The sequence below is a fragment of the Lampris incognitus genome, chromosome 9, assembly GCF_029633865.1.
Source record: "Lampris incognitus isolate fLamInc1 chromosome 9, fLamInc1.hap2, whole genome shotgun sequence".
Classification (NCBI taxonomy): Eukaryota; Metazoa; Chordata; class Actinopteri; order Lampriformes; family Lampridae; genus Lampris; species Lampris incognitus.
The window spans coordinates 30,234,120-30,256,935 of NC_079219.1; the positions used below are offsets into that span (position 1 = coordinate 30,234,120).

The following is a 22,816-nucleotide window of genomic DNA, read 5'->3' on the forward strand; positions in this document are numbered from 1 at the left end:
AACAAAACTAAATCTTCGCAATACTCTTAACAGATGCTGAAGTGCTTTAAGTTATATGCATGTGGGGGTGGAGGACATTACATATCTGACCTGTGAGTGACATGGCGGAGAGTGGGCAATCCCATGATGCAGCAGCCCCTGATCAGAGCCGCAATGTTGTACACTGGAGAACTCCCATCCACGCCGTGCCGTGAGTACAGCCAGGCCACAGTGGGCAACACAGGAGCCGCCACGGCCACCAGATCCACGAGGAAGCTGTTGCTCCAGTAGCGCTTGCTGACAATCCCCAATCCAGGCGGCGTACAAGGCCGCTCTCCTTCCTCCTCCTTGCCAACACCAAAGTCCAGCTCCTCCATGAACCGTCGGCTCTCCGCAGGCTCTGAGCAGCAAATCCCTGAATCCATGGAGTTGTTGGGGCTCTCTGGCAGAGCAGGGCTGGGCGGGGGAAGCGTGGATTCGGTTGTATTGGTGGTGGTGGGGACGGGGATGGGGAGGTGTTGTATTCCCAGGAGACTGCTGGAGGCTACATCTGCGACTGGTGCCCTGCTGAATTTAAGCAGCTGGAGCAGCAGAACCTGGAGGTCTGGAGACATCAGCACCACGTCGGTCTGGACTCCCTTGTCTTCCCAGTTGGGCTGCTCTGTCAGCAGCGGTGTGCTTGGACATTGGCAGATAAAGGTGGAAAGGATATGAGGCGGATCCGGTGGAGCTTCACTAGAGTTACCTGTCTCTACACCCTCCTCCAACAGCGAGGACACCTCTGGCCCTGTCCCCCTCATCAGCTTGCTGCTGGAGTCCTGACTGAAGTCCACTGCAGTAGACGTAAAGACCTGCTTGTAAATATCCGCCCCGTTACCTATCTCGTCATTCGCCAGCAAGCCGCTGTCTATCATTTTCCCTTCCACCTGATTCCCCAGCTCTGGTCCCTCCTCTTCTTCACCCTCCATCTTGCTCTTCACTCCATCGATAGCGGAGTCACAGATGAAGTCCAGGGTGGCATCGTCGTGGAGGTTGGATCCGCTCTGGGCAAGCTCCATGCTCTGCAGCAGGGACTCCAGCTTCCTGTTCTGGATGTTGATGTCGATGAAATACTTCTGGATCCCCTTGTCCTTCTCCATCAGGCTGCTCTTCATGGTCTCCACTACCTGCCGCAGCTGCTTGATCTCCTTACGTGCCTCCTTCAGGGACAGCTGGGCCTCCACGCGGTGGCACTCCTCCTCGATCCAGTCTTCCCTCATCCTGTCAAGCTGGGACTTGAGCTCCTCTATCTCTGCCTCTCTAAAAAAAAAATATGAGGGTGTGAGCACTTGCAGAGCTACTCAAAAAACAAATAGGTGGCACAAAACAACAACAACAAAAGACCCTGAACAGCATTTAACAGAACTGGTTAGCCTGTTGTCATAGACAGTGCATACTGGCCATCTGCCTGCCAAAACCACTGATTATATGATTTTATTTCATGCTATACAATAGTAATTTCCTAGCTGGTCAACACACAATTGCACAACATTTTGATTTATGTCAGTATGTGCCATCATTTTTGCTGCAGTCATTGCTGTCCGGCATCCTACAATGAAGTCATGAAAATAATCTATACAATAACAGGAGCCCCAGTGTGGCAGAATATCAACCAACCTGTTGTGTACTCTGTTTTCAGACTCCATCAGTTTGGTCTTCAGGTGTCTGATTGACAGCTCCTTTTGTTGCAGTGGGGTGAGGTACTGCTCTGGATTCGGGGGTCGGATGCCATGATTGTCTCTGCAGGAATGGTAGTGCCTCTGGCTCACCCTTCTTATGTTGAGGAGAAATGATACACAAACATTCAGTATGCTTATCTGGTGGCATGCAAGCCTCACCTCTTTAGATCCAATCGCAATATTTTTCCTGCATCCCCATGTACAGTATTGTAAGCATCACCAAACTCTCCATCATGTCTGCTATAGCCTTCCTCAGCTTTTCTGATGAAAACAACTTTAAACTGTTAGGGAAAAAACAGCAGTCAAAGCACAAGCTACCAAATACCCACTTTTAAGCAAAAGCTAGTAAGACCAAAAACGGTAAAATTTGATGGGAAAAGTAAAACGCTTCCCGGCAGAAGGTAATTACTTAGTTTAGTCTGACAGAGTGCTGTCTGGACAGATGCTCTGTGGAGCCTGGAATTACTGTCTGACACAGGATTACCAATGTAAAACAGTAGAGATAATAAAAACAACCCGCCCCTAAAAAAAAACAAAATAAAAAACCCTATAATACTGGGTTACCCAAGAGTTAGCTAGGGAATAGTCATTTAAGTAGGGGGGGGGGGGCAAACTGTCTCACATAATGCTATTACCATCCAAATGGCATTTTTCATGTTTGGGAAAGATCTGTGATCAACACCTTATCATGCTCAAACAGCAGATGGAAAAAGGATTAGTTTGTCTGTAGAACAAAGGTCAATTTTAACCAAATATGCAAAACGAAAGGTCCCTCTCTCATATGCAGGCTTCACTGCTTTGCTCAATACCCTTGCAACCTGGGAACTCAAGGCCTTTTACTGTACCACTCTGCATCCCTGCCAGAAATAGAACAGCCTAGCAGAAGGTAGTGTGTGAGAGATGTCACATGACACCTTGCCAGGCAGAGCGAAGCTGATAGAGGGATGAAAATGTCTCTTCAGTGATGAGAGGGAAGATGATAATGCATTTATATAGACATTTAAAAAAACAGGATAAAGAGGGTGGACTTCAAATGCCACAGTGGGCTTAACATTGGTAAATTTCAAATGCTGAAACAATTCTAGTTTTCCTTCAACCTAGGTCTTAGCTGCCATAGGCAACATAGTGAAGGATAGTGAAGTCAGCTGGAAAGATCATAGGAACTGCTCTCCCATCCATCCAGGCCATCTTTGACGCACGGTGCACCCAGAAGACTCTTAGCATCGTGAAGGACCCCACCCACCCTTCCCACATCCAGTGGCGCCGGCAGCCGTAATCCTGTATGCACCGTGTGCTATTAGCCAGTGACGTTGACACCAAATCATCGGCCTTCAAATGTATTTCAGTCAAACGGCATGAGTGAAAAAAACAAAAAAAAAACAAAAAACAAAATCATAAAAAAAAACGTACACACTGTGCGTACAGGATGACGGGTGCCGGCGCCACTGCCCACATCCACTTCACCCTCCTACCCTCTGGCAGGAGGTACCACAGCAGCCGTGCTGCCTCCACCAGACTATGCAACAGTTTCATTCCTCAGGCTGTGGGGTTCCTCAACAGCCTGAACACTTAGACCTTCCATAAAATGACTTTTTGACCATCTTACTCACTGTCCGTGTCAGGTGTGCTTGTGATGTTTAGGTCTGTGAAGTAATTCTTGTTTTTAATGCACTTTTTGTTTTTAATATCTATTGTGTGTTATTTGTTTTTTTTATGTGGCACTGAGGTCCTTGTGAACGTAATTTCATTCCCTTGTATGTATGAGACCTGCATATGAGGAACTGACAGATAAAAGCAGTCTAAGTCTGCAAATAGTTTTGAGATGCAGGCTAGGCACTTGGTTTATTGACTCCCTTATATTGAAATATGTATGACCCTGACCTCTTCTCTAAACTAAGGTACACGTACACACAAATTACAACTCAGCTGCACTTAGTCACCATTTTCCCGATTAACAAAAGCAGACATTCGTTTCATTAACTGCACAATAATCCTGAGCTCTGCCCAATCATGACCGACATAATCCCGGTCAACTGCAAGAGAGGAAATGATAAGAAGCCGTCTGAGCCTGATCAAAAACGCCCCCTCACTCATTTAGTTTGTGCTGCACATTGCCTGTTCCAAACCCCCTAATCTCTCAATCTCTAAATGTACTCGGCCTTGAAAGGGGAGGGTGGGGTAGACAATATTGGATTTGTAATATATAACTGCAGAGACATATGGGAAGGTCAGACATGGCTGAGGGGTATTAATGACTGAGTAAAGTCATCTTTTGTCCTTAAAACTTTCAAGTTGCAGCCCTTTTTATGAAGTGTTGCATAAAGTCATCATGCATCATGTGACATCATATGATAGGTATGTTGGTGTACCTGGTGGTAGGGCTGGAGTTGCTGCTGCTACTGTAGCTTGAGGGGGGGGTTCTGATGGGGGTTCTGTAGGGAGCGTAGAGCTCTGCATCACGGTTGGCTGCAGGACTTCCTGCTGGCTTGAATACTGGGAGTGGTCTAATGTGAGCACTAAAGCTTGATGAGAGACAAACCATTATTTTTACTCATTCATTTCATCAACAACAACTTTCAACAGGTTTACTCAAAGACCCACTCCAGTGAAAATTATGCTCTCCAATGCAAAGTTACCTAAAATGTCAGAAGTGCTGTTGTGAAAAGAGGACTAAAGCCCCTTGAGAAACCCTCCTCCTGGTTGTCAATACCATGCTTCTGGAAGTGAGTTATGTCATCTAATATGCTGATTTGATTCGACCATCAGTGAACTGCCATCATCATTATGTCAGTTGGTCTGTTTTCAAATAGTTGCCTAGCAACATCATGTTAAATTAGCATGCTAGCTAGCTATCAACACTATATAGAGTGTCCTATATAAAGAGGCCATGCCCCACCTCAACCTCCTGAGAATTGGCTATTGAATGCTTAAATGATACTTATGAAGAAAAAAAATCCCACACCTAACATTAATATTCCACAACAAATTGATTCTGATTGAATAAAAATCATTGGACTGAGACTCCATTTTCTGTACTGGTTTACGTCTAAATACGTCGCTCGACGTTTATGAAGAATGAAAAGAGAACAGTGGCTACATCATACCTGCGTGAAGTTGTCTTTTTTCCTGCAGAATTAAAAGCAATGCTCTCCTTGTTTTTCAGGCTGCCCGTGCTGCTGGAGGAGCTGAAGTCTGCCTCACTACCTGCAAAGAGATGCAGCATTGAGTCACTGGGAAGGCGAAATTAAGCCCCCCCCCACACACACACATATACACATACATACATACAACCGTTTTTGTGGAAACATTCGGAGCATTTATGTGCAATTTTCTTGTTTCCTGTCATATCTGTCCATCCTAGCTTCTTCTCTCCACAGCAGTTTGCAATAATGACTAAGCTAATAAGCACCTTCCAGCAACCCCATCCTGCCTTGTTAGGATCAAATGGAAGATGAAGTGTGGAATAGCATGTTAAAGTTTCCAGAAACAAGACTTCAGAAAGACTCCCTAAAGAATAACAAACCAGAGCACAGAGCTTCATCAACCAGCTCTCTTATTCAAAAGCCTTCTACTCCACATTTTATCAGTGCCAAGATGAGGACAATTCCATAACATCCATGTACTGTGTGATGTTGTGTATGTGTAAATATTTGCAGAAGAAATGCCAACTAACATCATAAAGTGAGTAGTTATTCACCTAAATATTGCAATATAAACACCAGATAAAGAATAACAAGCTGAAACTGTAAAAATTACAGATGGCTTTTAATGAGAAACACACTGCTAAATGCTAATTACTATCACAATAATGAAGGTCTGTTGAAAAGCTGTACCTGAGTACAATCTCTTGCCATTGAAAAAAACCATAATTGTGCGGTGAGTGTAACACAAAAGTGAAAAACAAACTGATATTCCAACACCTGGTGGGTCAACTGATGGTCGGTGCACATTCAATCAGAAAAGTAAACCACTGCTAATCAGCCTGATTGGTTAAGCCTTGAACCTTTTTATTAGCCAATCAGCTTACTTTTCTAAATCATGACCAAGCACTTTTGTCAAACAGTGGATTTTTTTGTTTTTATTTGGACAGATTAAAAGAGGAGAAAGCAATTCCATTTGGAAATAAATAAATGCAGTGCAGCATTTCTGATATGTTTGAGTTTCTAGTACAGCACAGGCAACAACTCTCTCAAGTCATACAACGTTTTTCTTTACCCAGAAGAACTGCAACCCGGCCAGTGTCTGGTGAGGTCAATGTGCCTGGGGATGTATTAGCTACTGACCACTGAAAAACTGTTATTGTGCTTCAGTCTTTAAGAAATGATTGGCATACAGAAGTAAATATGAGCCATGTATGTGATACTGTGTATAAGGGTATCAGTATACCTGGGGCTGAGACTAAACAACCAGGAACTGAACCAAAAATATTACTGCCTACTTGCTGTATGCATACAGTATACTTACTACAGCTTCATATGCGCATTTACCCAAAGACTGGTAAATATGTTGGCTGTTTCCCCACAAGGAAATGCAACCAGTCATGGGACAATTGGAGATGATCTCATAATGGGGGCTAGATAATAAAGATGCCAGCTAGCTTGTTTGCCCAGCAAGCTTTTGCACACTGCATAGACTGCTTGTTTACACCACAAATTTGTTCTCTTGCCATACAAACCAGCTGAGAAATGTTTTTGTTGCAGGTATAAAGATGTTTTTCTTACTTGCTGTACTCTCACTAACATAAAAAGTACAAAAATCTAGATTTTTACACATAAGGAAACCCATAGAATAATGTCTTCTTTGAAAGACTTATTGCATCCATTAACAATACCGAGGGGCATACAGGTTAACGTATGTCTGCAGCTGTCATAAGATTAACTGAAAACAGCTCCACCATATTTTCTTTACCTCTGGGTTTCATTGCAGATCTCTGCTCTCTCTTGTGCCTTGGCGTGGTCCGTTCCACATTCCATTCTGCCATCAGCCTCACCCGCTTCATCTTGGTCTTGCGATCAGGGGGCAAAGGCGAGCTGTGTGGACTCTGCTCTGAGCCTGATGGGGTTTTGGAGGGGGACACACACTGACTAGTGGGGCAGCCAGTGTCATCTAATGTAGACAGGCACACAGTGACAGTAACAGCCAAGAACAAGCAGGCAGCAGGGAGCATACGCTGTCAATCAAAGCTCAGGGTTCATTCAGGCCACTATCTCCTGAGATAACTCATCTGACTGTCACCTTATCGCTTATCACATTTTGTGTGTTGGGGTTGAACTGGCTAGTTGTGGTTTATGCACGCACGCGCGCGCGCACACACACACACACACACACACACACACACTTTTTGCAGTGATCTGGGGATATTTGCAAGGAGGTCAATTTTGATTGAGTCAATATTAGGGTGCTATTTCTTATTTTGGCAAGTTTCATCCAATGTTTTCATCCAACTTAGAAATGTAGCCTAATTAGTTCTTACTCCGAGCAAAGTTAACTGTTTAAATGTGTTTGCTATGTGAAAATGTTTTGTTTAAAATTCAAATGTGACTCATTTTATCTTATTCTTGATATTCTACAAAAAGTGGTGACAGCAAGATATGGTTTTCAGTCAGTCATCGGGACAGTCAATTCATTGACTTTTCGTACCTTATAACCCAGGAATATCCCCCTTGCCACAGTTTCAAACAGTGTGAGTTTTTAAAGTTCAAATTTGACAAGAGGCCCCAGCCAGATGGAGGTCTAGCGCTACCATTTCAGGTTCGACTACTGGGGTGCTAATCTCGGATCGTTCAGTACTGGTTGCGGAGCAAAGAAATACCCACACCCCCAATTTGGCTAGAGATGGAGGTCGCCTAGTCCGCACCGGCATCACTGTCTTCCCTCACTCACTCCTTCATTACAAGCCATTACCACTTCTTTACACAACACTGAGGATCTGGAACCAATTGAGACGCCATTTTGGGTTTCAGACGACCTCATTTTCTGCCCCGGTGGCCTCAAATCCGGCCTTTCCCCATCTATGGTGGACAGTGTCTTCTCAGTGTGGTCTAGTTTTGGTATTAAAATGTTTAGAGATCTTTATGTTAATAATACATTTCCTACATTTGAGCAACTCTCGGCCAAATTCGGTCTTCCCGAAATAATTTTTTTTAGGTTCTTACAGATCAGGAGTTATATCCGCAGCATAGATCCTCGTTCCCCGCTCTTCCTGGTGACACACAGTTTTGACACTTTTCTTAAACCCTTTCCGACTCTGAAAAGTACCCTGACAAAAGGCTTTAGACAAATTTGTTCTTTACAAGCCACCTTATAAACGATATTAAATCTTCATGGGAGGAGGAACTGGGTGAGGAAATGATCGTTGTATTCCTGTAACCAATCATGTTACAGTTGATACGGCAGGATATGACGTAATACTTGCGCATGCGATGGAAAAAAAGATTCAGATTTCTTGAGCGAAGGTAGTAAAAGGTATCAGATTGTTGAACACGTTTGAGCGTTTTGTTGATACACAAATATTACATGGTGTCAGAAATAGCTGATCAAACCCACTACGAAGGAAAAGAAGATGGATTCTTACGGTGTTCCGAGCCCCAGGATGGACTGGGATTCGGCGAACCTACCCGGCGAGTGGAGGAAGTTCCGACAGCATGTCGAGCTAATGTTCTCAGGTCCACTGAGTTTGCAAAACGAAGAAATAAAATGCCGTTATCGCCTCCTACTATGGGTTGGAGAAATGTTTTCAATACATGGACCCTCACAGCTGACGAAGCTTAGTCACTGCAAACATATTATGACAAATACGAGGAATATGTGATTCCCATAGCAAACCCGATCTTCGTTAGGTACAAGTGCCACGAGAAGATGCAACAGGTGGGTGAGTCTTTTGAGCGTTTTGTAACTGAGCTAAAGTTATTTGTTAAAGAACGCAACTATGCTAATAGTGATGAAGTGGTCCGAGATAGAATTATTTTTGCAACCAGCTCACCAAATTGCGTCAAAAGTTACTTAGCCATGGACCAGATTTGACTTAAGGGAAGGCATTTGAAGGCGGGACGGTGGCGCAGTGGTTAGCGCGGTCGCCTCACAGCAAGAAGTTGCTGGGTTCGAGCCCCGGGGTGGTCTAACCTTGGTGGGTCATCCCGGGTCGTCCTCTGTGTGGAGTTTGCATGTTCTCCCCGTGCCTGCGTGGGCTTCCTCTGGGGGCTTTGAGTTCCCCCCACAGTCCAAAAACGTAGGTCAGGTGAATTGGCTGAACTAAATGTGTGTGTGTGTGTGTGTGTGTGTGTGTGTGTGTGTGTGTGTGTGTGTGTGTGTGTGTGCGCGTGCGCGCGCGCGCGCCCTGTGATGGTTTGGCCGCCTGTCCAGGGTGTCTCCCCGCCTGCCGCCCAATGACTGCTGGAATAGGCTCCAGCATCCTCGCGACCCTGAGAGCAGGATAAGCGGTTAAGATAATGGATGGATGAAGAATATGATGAGGAGGATGCCAAGCCACCGAAATCGCTAGATCGCATGAGTTAGCACAGGAACAGATCAGAACGATGGGTGGCAGCCGCGCCAGTGACGACTCAGCTGTACATGCCATAAATAAGAAGCCCAAACAGAAACGAAACAGTAAGCCACAGACAGGGGTGATATGTCAAGGGAAATGATGAGCACAAAAAACACAGTAATAAGACGTGTTGCGCACGAGAGCACAATGACAATGAGGTCTGCCCAGCAAAAAGGAAACAGTGCAATAAATGCAAGAAAATTCATCACTTTGCTGAAGCTTGCAGGACAGGACCACAACAACAAAGAGACACGTAGAGTACATGGCATATCACAAAATGAACATGTGACTGAGGAAGAATTTTACATAGATACAGTTGCCAAGAATATTCAAAGGAGTTGAATCAATGGTATATATCCGTGAAGAGGCTTCCTCAGTTCGTGCCTTTCTGACTAGACCAAACTAGTCTGTCTGGCTGGTGATGAGACTCATCTGATGAGCGTCATCAGAACTCTGCAACACAGAGCTGACAATGTGCCCAGCAGCACACAGACCCAACGAGAAGAACACAAACAACTAAGGGGAGCTTTAAAAACCTGCGGCTACCCAAGTTGGACTTTTGTGAAAACTGCAACACGTTCCAAAAAGACCAACCAGGTGAGCGATGAGGAGAAAAGGAACAGAAGGAAGAGCACAGTCATCACGTATCTTTCTGGGGTCTCCGAGAAACTCAGGAGAATTTTCAACAAACACTGCATCCCGGTATACTTCAAACCCAGCAACACACTCCGACAAAGACTGGTTCATCCCAAATACCGTGTACCACACACTCAAAAAAGCAATCTGGTGTATGCTGTACAATGCAATGAGGATTGCACTGACCTATACATAGGAGAAACCAAACAACCACTACACAAACGGATGGCCCAACACAGAAGGCCAAACTCCTCAGGACAAGACTCAGCAGTCTATCTACACCTAAAGGAGAAGACACACTCCGTCGAGGACAGCAACGTACACATTTTAGACAGAGAAGATAGATGGTTTGAAAGAGGGGTGAAGGAAGCCATCAATGCAAAACTGGAAAAACCCTCCCTCAACAGAGGAGGAGGTCTGCGACACCACCTATCTCCCACTTACAATGCCGTCCTTTCATCTCTACCCAGGACACTCAAGAAGCTTAGCCTCCAAGAACAACAGTCGGTCACTAATGGCTCCAACGACTCTCATGACCACTGAATAATGAAGTCGAAACTAACACCCCCAACGACCGTCGCTGCTAAACAAATGCAAATCAATAGCTCCGATGGCGACGGGCGCGGCTGGACATCGGAGCACAGGAGAGCCACGCATATCAATAGCTCCGATAACGACGGGCGCGCCAAACATCGGCACTCAAAAGAGCCACTCATATCTATGGCTCTGTTGGCGACGGGCATTGGTAAACACAAAGAGCCATGGACATCTGTAGCTCTGACTACGACTCCAAAGAGGATACATTCTGAGTCTCATCACCAGCCAGTCAGACTAGCTTGGTCTAGTCAGAAAGGCACGAACTGAGGAAGCCTCTTGGATGAGAGGCGAAACGTCTTCATGGATATATACCAAGTCCAGTTGCACTTGATTCAACTCCTTTGGATAACCATGACCTGGATGAATGAGAACATTCACAGACAAGTTGCCAAGAAATACATTGGTAACAAGGCACAAGCATTTGCTGAACTTGAGGTGGGACCACAAAGGTATGAACTAACGTTAAAACTGGACACAGGTGCCGATGTCAATACAATACTGAAAGACAGGTTTAACAAGAACTTTAAACATGTAAAACTAAGACCAGCAGAAATAAAACTCAGTGCATAGGGTGGTCAAGCACTGCATGTAAAAGGGAGGTGTGACTTAGAATGCAAATTCAAAGACAAAGTTCTATGTTGTCAGTACACGGGGCCACCTGTCATAGGCCTTCAGGCATGCCTAGACATGGGCTTAGTCAAACTGGTGCTATCTGTCGATGCAGTACAAAATGAACTTACTAGCATTATGGAGGAGCACTCTGATGTTTTTAAGGGCATTGGACAGTTTCCAGATGAATACACCATCCACTTGAAACCAGATGCAGTACCAGTGGTGTACCCTCCATGACGGATTCCACACAAACTTTGCAGCCATTTGAAAGAGGAGCTGGATAAGATGGAAAGAGATGGAATCACAAAGAAAGCAATGGAACCTACAGAATGGGTAAATGCACCGGTGGTTGTCGAAAAACCAAGCACTGGCAAACTAAGAATATGCCTTGATCCCAAAGACCTGAATAAGGCAATACAAAGACCACATTACCCAGTGCCTACAGTGGATGATATAATACCAAAACTGGCTGGAGCACATTATTTCAGTGTGCTTGATGCACGGTCAGGGCAATTGGGCAATTAAACTAGCTGAAGAGTCTTCATTGTTGACGACCTTTAACACTGTGGTTTTGGCCAGTCTTCCTTTTGGTGTCATTTCAGCTCAGGATGAATTCCAGAGGAGGCTCAATGAGACCTTCGAGGGCCTTAGTGGCGTTGCAGCCATCTTCTTCGGCAGTCCATCGAAACGATGATGATTATGATGCCGTTTAAGCTCGGCAAGCATGCCTGTGGGCCATCAGGCCCACATTAGAGCAACAATATCATCCACATTTGTAACAGACAAATGTTTGAGTTGCCACTGAGCTCTCCTCACATCACACTTTGCACATTAGTTAAGACATTCAGTGTCGTGTCCCTGCTGAACAGTCTCTCTGGACCTCAGAATCCATTCCTAAGCGGTACACCGTAGTGCAACGGGCTCAGTAGATAAAGAGGTTGCCCCGCGGTGACAGCTTACTTGTCAAGTGATGCCATCCATTGACCAACAGAGGGGTTCCTCTGCATGCCATCTGATGTTTGTGCCATTGGTCCGATAGGGCTCATGATCCTATTGGGCTCTTCTCCCACAAACACCATTGAGCGCCCTGCTGCCAGCGCCTTCTTGGATTTGAATGCGGCGCTACCTTTCCCTAGCCTTTGCCTAAAGAGGCAAATCTACAAGGCAGTAGAAACAGATCTAGATAGTACCGTCTGCTGTCATAATGGTAGCAGCAAAGGCTGACCTGACTTTACTTGTAGCCATAGTTTAAACTGGACACAGGTGCCAATGTAAATACAATACCAAAAGACAGGTTTAACAAGGACTTTAAAGCCATAGTTGATGACATTCTGGTGTATGGCTGCACAAATGGCCGTACAAAGGAAGAAGACAATGCAAACCTACATGCGATGCTGCAGAGAACAAAGGAAAGCGGGGTAACATTAAACCCAGACAAATGTGTCATCTGTGTTCCGGAGGTCAAATACTTCGGACACTGGCTGAGTTGAGAGGGCATCAAACCAGAACCAGACAAGGTGAAAGCTATCAGAGAAATGGAGCAACCGCAGAACAAAGCAGAACTTGAAACAATACTGGGGATGACAACCACCTGACCAGATTTGCACCCAGATTGTCAAAGGTGGACGCATCACTATGCCAACTACTGAAGGAAGGCAGTGAGTTTCTATGGGAAGCAACACACAATACAGCATTCTATTGACAATTCTGTAGTTCCTCCATCACCTCAGGTTAAGAGTCTGGGTGTCATCGTGGACAGCAAATTATCTTTTGAAGCTCACATCAACAATGTTACTCAGTCTGCATACTTCCACCTATGCAATATTAATCATCTTCGGCCGTCACTTACACCTAACAGCACCACCATACTCATTCACACTCTAGTTACATCCCGTATTGATTACTGTAATTCTACCCTCTTTGGTCTTCCCCTCGAGTGTCTTCATAAACTTAAGTTGGTCCAGAATTCAGCTGCCCGTATCATTACCAGAACTCCTTCCATATATCATATCACTCCTGTTCTTCAGCAACTCCATTGGCTCCCTGTTAAATACCATATTGACTTCAAGATCCTGCCCCTCACCTTTAAGGCCTTTAATAACCTAGCTCCTTCATATCTTTCTGAACTCATTCATATCCACACACCCTCCTGCACTCCCAGATCCTCTTCTGCTCTCCAACTCACTACACCATCGGCTAGCTTGACTACCATGGGGACTAGAGCCTTCAGTCATTCTGCCCCCGGCCTATGGAACTCTCTCCCACAAGAAATTTGCAATACTGACTCTCTTTCAACCTTCAAATCCCATCTCAAAACGTACCTTTTCAAACTGGCATATCCAGTCTGATACACGCTTCATTGAGTTTTGTGCTGATGATGATTTTATACTGATCTCTTGTATTAACTTTTTACCCTACCCTGCTTTGTTTTGATTTTTTGTTGTCTATACAGTGCTGATTGTTTTTTACTGTGTTCTGTAAGGTGTTCTTGAGTGCTGTGAAAGGCGCCCACAAAAAAATGTATTATTATAATTTTATTATCTCATTGTGCAGGTCCAGTACTTGCGTACTTTGATACAGAAAAGGAATTGAGAATGCTGATGCATCCAAGAGTGGCCTCAGAGCAGTGCTCCTATAGGAAGGTAGGCCAGTTGCATATGCTTCAAAGTCATTAAGTAAGTCTGATGAAAACTACGCTCAAATTGAACAGGAGCTTAACGCAGTCCTCTTTGGGTGTAAGCGTTTCCACCAATATGTATATGGTCGCCATGTAGTCCGACCTCAAGCCTCTCAGTCAATACTGAGAAAACCCCTTGCAGCAGCACCTGTACGACTTCAACTCATGATGCTTCAACTACAAAGGTATGACATTACTATCATACACTGCCCGCGTAAAGATATTCCAGTCGCAGACACATTGTCTAGAAAATCAATTGTCAATGATGAGACCAATCTGAGTGAAGGCATGATTACCCAAGTGCACACACTCATGAGCAACCTACCTGTGAGCGACAGCAAGCTTATAGAAATCCAGGCAGCTACAACTCAAGACATACAGCTCTGTGTTAAAGCAATGTATTCAGTATTCAGCAACACTAGGTGGACACCCAGTGCTGCTGAATACTGGAATCATAGAGACGAGATGACAGAAATAAATGATGTGCTGTTCAGAAGTGAGAAAATCATCGTTCCACACATACTACGAGAAGAAATCCTAAGACACATATACAGAGGACACGTGGGAATGGAGAAGAGTAAACAAATTGCCAGAGACATTCTATTTTGGCCTGACATGAATGCACAGATAGAAGCCATGGTGGAGAGATGTTCCATGTGCACAGAGCACCGCAGCTCAAACGCAAAATGATCTCGCATCCTATTCCTGAGAGGCCATGGCAGGTTGTTGGCATGGATTTGTTCACGTCAGAGGGAGAAGAGTACATAGTAGTTGTAGATTACTATAGTTGGCACTTTGAGATTGAAAGATTGCGTCACACTACCTCATCTGCAGTCATTCACAAAATGAAAGCCATATTCGCTAGACAAGGCATACCTGAGAGAGTTATCAGTGATATTGGTCCTTGCTACAACTCCAGGGAATTCAAAAGCTTTGCAGAAATCTGGGAGTTTAACCACATCACGTCTAGCCCCCACTATGCACAGAGTAACAGTCTTGCAGAAAGAACAGTCCAGACAGCCAAGATGATACTGGACAAAGCCAGAGCAGAAAGGAAGGATACATTCCTCAGCTTGCTGGAATACCGCAACACTCCAGTCGACAGTCTGAAATCACCAGCCCAGCTGCTAATGAGTTGACAAAAGAGATCAGTACTTCCTACTACAGGTAAACAACTACAGCCACAAGTTGTTTGTCGAAAGGCTGTGCATGCCAGGAGAGTGCAGTGCCAGTGCAGACATAAGCAATATTATGACCTCAGTGCAAGACTACTGTCAACATTACCGTATGGTGCTACAGTCAACGTCCAACAGCCAAACGGATGTTGGAAACCTGCCACTGTGACAGAGCTTGCAAAGCACAGAGAGATCCTATAACATCCTTACTGATGAGGGTCAAACTTATCGCTGCAATTGCCATCACCTGCTACAGACAAAAGACAGCAACACTACACACATGAGCTGTGAAGTACAGCCAGAAACACACAAGGATACAAGGATACAGAACCAGAGACATCAATATTGAATACTACACCTTCACACACATACACTACCAGGTTGGATACACAATTAACCCAAGGAAGAGCTTTGACCTGTAAATGTAAAGGGTGTAGGTGGATTGCTGCCCCATGGACATTTGTAAAATATATATATATATATATATATATATATATATATATATATATATAAATCGCCTTGAATCACGATGGTGAATATAACATTTTGAATTGTACTAAGCATACTGAATGTAAGATTAAACGTTTGTTAAGATGCTTACCTGTTCATCTTACTTGTTTGAAGGATATACATTTGAATAATTCTGTTTATCACATGATAAAAGAAATGGCATTGTTATGTTTACATTGTTGCCATAACATATTGTCAGTGTCTAGAATAATGTGCACTTCTGTCAAAATGTTATGTACTTACTGAGGGTAGCTGAAATTGATTGACCTAATGCCAAAATTTTGTTATGTTACATAGGAACTTTATTTTAAGAAGGGGGATGTATTATTCCTGTAGGCAATCATGGTACAGTTAATCCGACAGGATATGACATAATATGTACTTACGTAGGCAATGAAAAAATTATTAGAGATTTCCGGAGTGAGGGTAATAAAAGGAGTCAGTTTGTTGATACACACATATTACAATGATGAATTATGGGTAGAGGCACTCAAAAGGGTATACAGGGTGTCCATAATTTACAAAGATGTTAGCTGTAACTGTGTAAGGTGTAACCAATCTCCTGCAAATAATGTTCATATGTTTTGGGGTTGCCCATCTCTTGTTGGTTTTTGGGAAGATATATTTAACACACTCTCTGAAATAAGTGGCACACAGATTGAACCAGACCCACTCATCGTGCTATTTGGGGTTTCCTCACCCACACTACAGCTGACCAAAATGAATAAGGACATAATTGCCTTTGTCACCCTGTTGGCGAGGCAATTGATCTTGCTTAGATGGAAATCTCTGGCACCCCCTTCCCATGCTGTCTGGATTAAAGTTGTTTTAAATTGCATAAAGCTGAAAAAATTAGACATACACTTAAAGGATCCATAAACACATTTTGTGTAATATGGACTCCCTTCTTTTCTTATGTTAAGTGATTATACCTTCCTGTAGTTCCAGTGTGATGTAGTATAACTATTTGTATATGTAGCCTGTATTCTTATCCTCGTTGGATGAGGTTGAGGACATGATGCATTCCGGTGATGCAAGAGGCCTGGTATATGTGTATAGGACACCCAAGTTGAAATGTACTGTCTGATAATGTTTTTTTTTTCTTTTTTGGCATTGTTATGGTCTTGTCCCATATTCTGTTTTTGTTGTTTGAATGTGTTGTTTTGTATTACAAATACATAAATTTCCAGTTTGATTATTTTGTAAATACTGGTCATGTTGAAAACCCAATAAACAAAGTTATTAATTTTTTTTTCACATTTGAAGGTCACCCACCTATAGGACAATGTGGAGTCTTCTCCACTCCTCATATCCACACCCATACAGATGTGGATGTAGATGGAATTAAAATTAGCACTGGATATCAGAGTTAAACTGGGGTCAGGGCCGGCCTGAGGCATAAGCGAACTAGATGGGCATTTAGGGCCCTGTGGCCACATGCAGTCACATGAGTAACATAATGGGATACCGAGGGGGGAATCAAAGTCTGATCAGAGCCCCAAAATAGGATATCTGGAGAAGTGCTTTTAATACAGTTGTACATATAAACTGGCATTGAAACCAGAGGCCTTGGTCTGGGCAACTCTTATCTGTAATTGGGTATTTGATTTCCTGACAGGCAGGCCTCAGACTGTGAGACTAGGTAAAACATAGTCCTCCACATTAGTTCTTAGGACCGGCATACCTCAGGGCTGCTGTCTCAGTCCCCTATTGTACAGTCTGTTTACACACGACTGTGTTGCCAAATATGAAAACAACAGCATCATTAAATTTGCAGATGACGCCACAGTGATTGGACTAATAAGTGATAGTGATGATGGGGCCTATAGGAGGGAAGTGGAAGCTTTAACTATATGGTGCCATGATAACAACCTCTCTCTAAATGTCAATAAGACAAATCATTGTTGACTTTAGAAAGATCACAGGAAATCACATCCCTATTTCCATCAATGTGTCATCTGCTGAAATTGTGGACAGGTTTAGATGTCTTGGTTTACACATCACAGACACCCTCACATGGCTTCTCAACATCAATTGCATCCTGAAGAAGGTACAGCAGCGACTATTTTTCTGAGGCATCTCAAAAGAGTTTTGGTATTCATACCAAAATTCTTATGAACTTTTATGGCAGTACCATCGAGAGTGTCTTGACAGGCTGTATCACAGTGTGGTTTGTCAACCTGACTGCTCAGGACTGCAGACTGCTGCAAAGGACTGTAAAGACAGCAGCAAAAATTATTGGCATGGAACTACCACAACTTCATAATATTTACACCAATCACTGCAAAAGGAAAGCCCAAAACATCATTAAGGACACCAGCCATCCTGCTCATGTTCTATTATTGCTTCTTCCTTCTTAAAAAACGTTACCGGGGCATCAAATCACACACCACCCATCTCAGTAATAGTTTGTTTCCACAGGCAGTCAGGTTGCTGAACAGCTGACGGCACCCATATTCACCTTACATTGTTGTGTTATCTTCTACTGCATATTGTGCATATAATGTATGAGTTCACTGTGTAGATAGTGTATGTTTTTTTGGGATGGTGTGCCCTGATGTTCTTGTGTCCCTTGTGTTAAGGCAGAGAAAGCCAGAGCACCAGAATTTCATTGTATTCTAAATACATATGACAGTAAAGTTGAACTTGAAGTAATGTCTCCATTCACCAAGCAAAGAAGTTACTTGGGGCATCGGTGTAAAGATTCAAACCACCAGACCTCGCAGGTCAATCCTGGTGCTAACCCAAATGGGCTTTTGTCAAGGTGATTAAAGTCACCGAGTGCGTAGGGCCAACTGGAGTAGCCTAGACCTTGTTATGTCACAAAACTGTTATTGATTCATAGCTATCTGTGGTTGGGAGCTGAAAGTCTTACCAGAGCAAAATCCATTGGTGCTGATGGTTCTTTTGGAGTGGTCTGAGTTGATGTCACAGTCCCTCCCCTCCTCCTCTGAAAAAGGTGAATCAGAAAGCGGCGATGCTTTATCTTTGGCTCGGAATGGGTGAAGGATCAGACGTGGAATACGACTGCGGGGGCTCCCCTTTTCTGGTGACTTCTTCTCCTTTTGAACAACATGCATCAAAGTCTGTATCACAAGTTTGGAAGCGGGTATTTTTTCTAAAGACTTTGGGGCCTAGTCTGTGCATGTTGCCAGATCTTGGAAATCAAACAGTCATTATAATAGTCGCTAATATAAATATCTGTCTTTAGTGATAAAGATCTATATAGAGTAAATAACCGGCATGCAGAAAAGTACCATTGACCAAAGGTGATTATGCTACGCACCTCATATTCCTGGAATGGTCCCATTGTGCTTCACGCAGCTATTTTCCCCTAAGGATGGAGTGGAGAAACATTAGGCACATTATTTTCTCTGCAGCAAATGTGTGACGTCTTTCTGACATGGCTCTCAAGTCTTCACAAATACAAACTGAGTGTCTAAAGCATGTTGTGCCAATAATACCCCGCGCCCCCGTCCCGGCCAGTCGTGACCACACTGAGATGACCACATAACCTTTCAAAACAAGGCCTGTGCTGACTGAGCACATTTCCCTGGAAATCGGTATCCAAAGTGTGCATTGTATTATTGCATGTATCAGAATTATTATTGTGTGCTGAAGCTAGCGTAATGACAATGAACGACTAAGTGTTGGACCCTTTAGTCAATTGGTTAACGTAGTCACCCGTGGTGTGGGAGACCTGGGTTTGCGTCCCGGCTGCGGCGGTTCCCGGCTGCCCCCTATACTCGCTATATTGGTGTCAGAAGTGGGATGGTGAGACTGTGAGGCCATCGGAAGCGCGTGTGCCCAGAGGCGTGAGGGAGCTGATATGCTGAAGCTTGGGGGCGCGCTTCCCAAAGGAGGGGGGTAGTGGAACGACCACGAATGACTAGACTCGCTAGCCGGTTGGCTAAAGGGTCGGACCCTTTAGCTGACTGGTTAGTGCGGCGGTTCCCAACTGCAGTGGTTCCTGGTTGCCCCCTGAATTCGCTACTCTCGCAGCATGTCATGTATTTGATGATACATCTGATCTATTGGAGATGAATCTACTTTTCATTGAAGAGTTCAAAAGCGTCGGGGATTATTTTCAGTTGGCATATGAAGTGAGGTGAATAATAGCAACATGTTGACTTTCCCCCACAGAATACGACATCTCAAAGAAAGATGTAGTGACCGAAATGCTCAACTTCAATAGGTCCTGCTAAGCAATACAGGTTAAGGCTGGTACCCTTCACCAAACAACCAGTTTCTCGGCAAAATGAGAAACAATCTGAATGCCATGCATAAGTTATACAGGGACATCATCAATAGGATAAAATTATATACCATCAAAATCATATCCGCTAGATCCCAAATTATTAACAAGTCAGAAGTAGAACCATGGTATGAATGTCACCTTTTCATTTAATCCTTGCATTTCCTGTACATCATGTACAGAGGAACTGGATGGTTTATTGATGCTATGTGGTTAAATAATTCAAAAAACCCTATTATGCTTGACTGAACTTTACACAATAATATCACATCCTCTCGCCTGTTGAACGTCATGCCTCTTGGCGTCCTCGATTAAGGGGTCAGTTATGTAAGTGCCTACGTGTCTGGAGTTTTTCTTTTTATATGAGGAATGACGTAATTGACCCCAAGGACTATGTGTTTTTTGCTCATCCATGAATCTGAAACTGCCATCTCTCCTGATGGCAAATGGTCTGTTTGTTTTTTTTTTAAAATTTGACTGCCCCCCCAATGGTACGTGTTTTGTTCCCCCAAGTGAGCCCACCCCACCATATTAAATACCAGCTGCAGTGCTCTACAAGTAGTACCATTTTACATAGAATTGTTTGGATCACGACAGTTAAATACACCTACAATATGTCTGCACACTGCATGTGAGTTTGTGGACAGTCTCGCTAGACAGGCTGCAAACATACAGAATAAGAATCAACTCGCGTTGAATCGTTAGATTCACGCTCATGTTGTGTGTTTGTCAACATACAGATGTGTACGTCATATCTCACAGATATGCTGTTCATTCAACAGCTGCTTTACAGTATGAATGGCAGTAAGACATCACAGGAGGCAGCTGCCACAGGGCCCGAGCTGCCTGGCACACTGGCACACCGCCTCACAACACAAGCAGATTAGATGCAGGCGGTGCAGAGGATCCGGGCCCATGTCCTAGCAACAGACTTAGCAACAGCGGCAAAAGCCTCCGTGAACAGCTCGCACTTAATGGAGCCAATGCATTTGCACACATCCAAGCCATCCATTGCTTATCAGCTGCTGTCCTTCACTCTGCAAATAGCTGGGAGCATAGTAAGGTGATGAGGGAACGTTACCATTGAAATACCAAAATGAAATGAAATGTCAGATGTTTTCCCAGTAATGTGAATTCAACATAAAATTTTACATTTAAAGCATTTAGCTTTAAAAGAGAGTGATGGTAATTTGCTCTGAATTTTTGTGTTCACTCTCAGTATAGAAAACTAATGGTAAAGAATGCAAATTCAGTGCCCTCACAAAGGGTGTTGGATTATTATTATTGTTATTATTATTATTATTTGCTGGGACTCCATAATGATCATTTAAGGGGACCAGAATAACTACCTACAACATGACAGCATTTGAAATGAGTTGGGTTGCAGGCAGGACATAAATACTTCAAGAGATGAGGAAACAACTTCTAAAAGAGGACGAGGAGTTCTGTTGTCAGCGCCAGTGATAATATAACTTACTGTTGGTACGAGTCGAGGCCAGTAAACGGGTTTACAGCCTTCTGGATGAAATGTAGGGGCTAAAGAAAGCAGGGAGCCTGGCAAAGAAAAAAATCATCATCCTTGTTTTAATACAAATGGGTGAAAAGTCTCAGGTCGTTTATGTCAGTGCCCGGTCATGTCACCCAGCACATCCTGTCAGGCCAACACCAGCCTTTCCAATGCACTGAGCTATTTTAATTATACAGAGAATTTCTTATTGGAAACTCCAACAAGCTGATTCGGACATTGTGATTGTGATGTACTTTGTTCCTGCCCTGGACTAGATACCATACAACAGGATTATGCAATCAATCTGGCCATCCACCCGGATCTACTGCTCGACCCCAGATGGAGCTGATTGGATGCCCAAGGTGCAAATAACAGCATGTCCAGATCACGGGAGCATGATGAAAAGACAAACTGCCTTTAGCTAATTCACAGTCCCTTCAACTTCCCACTTCATTGTACATGTAAATCTAGAAGAATAATTTGGATAAACCTCGCGGGTTGTCCAGAGGTTTTGGTTATTTTAGGAAGCAGTTGCACTGAGAGAAGTAGAGCTGGGTCATCGCTGTGTAGAAGGTACACGTTTAAAGGCATTATTCACTCTGCAGAAGGAATATGTGCTTGACTGATAAACCACTGACATAAACCTCCGGCTGAGAAGCATTTCTTAAATAATTACTTTTAAAACATCTGGGATTAGATGCAACAGATTAAATCTCATAATCCAGTCAAGTGTAGTTTCCATGTGTCCCCCCCCCCATCATATGGAATAAATTGAAGCTGGCTAAGATGGTATACTTATCCCATAATGCATCCGGGCTGTGTTCTCTGTTAACTTGATTCTCCAGGGGTAAACACACTGAAAAGCTATATCACCTCTGTCTTGACGACGACTGACACGTGCAGTCAATGTGAAAGCTACAGGTATTACAGTTTCGTTGGGGACGTGGTAATCAGGTGTGCAGGGATGCCCGTTTGTACCATCTTCATATCTGTGTGGATATGTTGCCCACTGCATAATTATTCCCTGAAAACATGCTTTTCTTGGTTTTACACAATCTATATTGTGAAGTAATAACATCTATTAGATCCCAATCATTATTGTATTTATTTTCCCTGGATTTCAGACTCTCGTCTTTAGAATATCACCAACATCATCGTCATCGTCATCATCATCATCACCACCTTTATCATACTGTGGAGTTATTTATAAGCAATACCACTCTTTAAATAATCTAATAAGAGGTTTGGGCGATGTCAACACGATTGCATGTGTCTCATTAATTGTTCCTGATTGCAGAGTAATCTAATTCGGGGGGGTACTTGACAGGGTTGCATTTGCTTTTCCTCTTGAATACGCCAATGCAAGCTGAACAAATACCCGTCCACCGCAACACTTACATACGCCGTTCGTATTTCTCGTTTTCATGCGAATGGCTTTTCGTTTTGTTTCATCCACCCCCCCCCGTGTCGTTTGCATGTTGTTTTGTACATCTCAGTAGAAGTGGGTGTAGAAATATTCTCACAACAACAACTGTGGGCTGCTGCTGCTTAACTTAAGTAATGTCCACACGTATAGAAACACTGACAGAAACCAGTACATATCT

At 43.7% G+C, this 22,816-nt stretch overlaps 1 protein-coding gene across 1 annotated transcript; it reads right to left on the bottom strand.

Moving 5' to 3' along the window:
• Positions 1 to 77: 77 nt before the first annotated feature.
• Positions 78 to 18,760, bottom strand: sybu (syntabulin (syntaxin-interacting)). The gene is made up of 7 exons (XM_056286848.1): positions 18,737 to 18,760; positions 18,326 to 18,512; positions 6,606 to 6,803; positions 4,802 to 4,901; positions 4,067 to 4,219; positions 1,636 to 1,791; positions 78 to 1,278 (listed from the first exon to the last, which is right to left on the bottom strand). The coding sequence occupies exons 1-7, from the start codon at positions 18,758 to 18,760 to the stop codon at positions 78 to 80; spliced, it is 2,019 nt and encodes a 672-aa protein (XP_056142823.1).
• Positions 18,761 to 22,816: the final 4,056 nt, after the last annotated feature.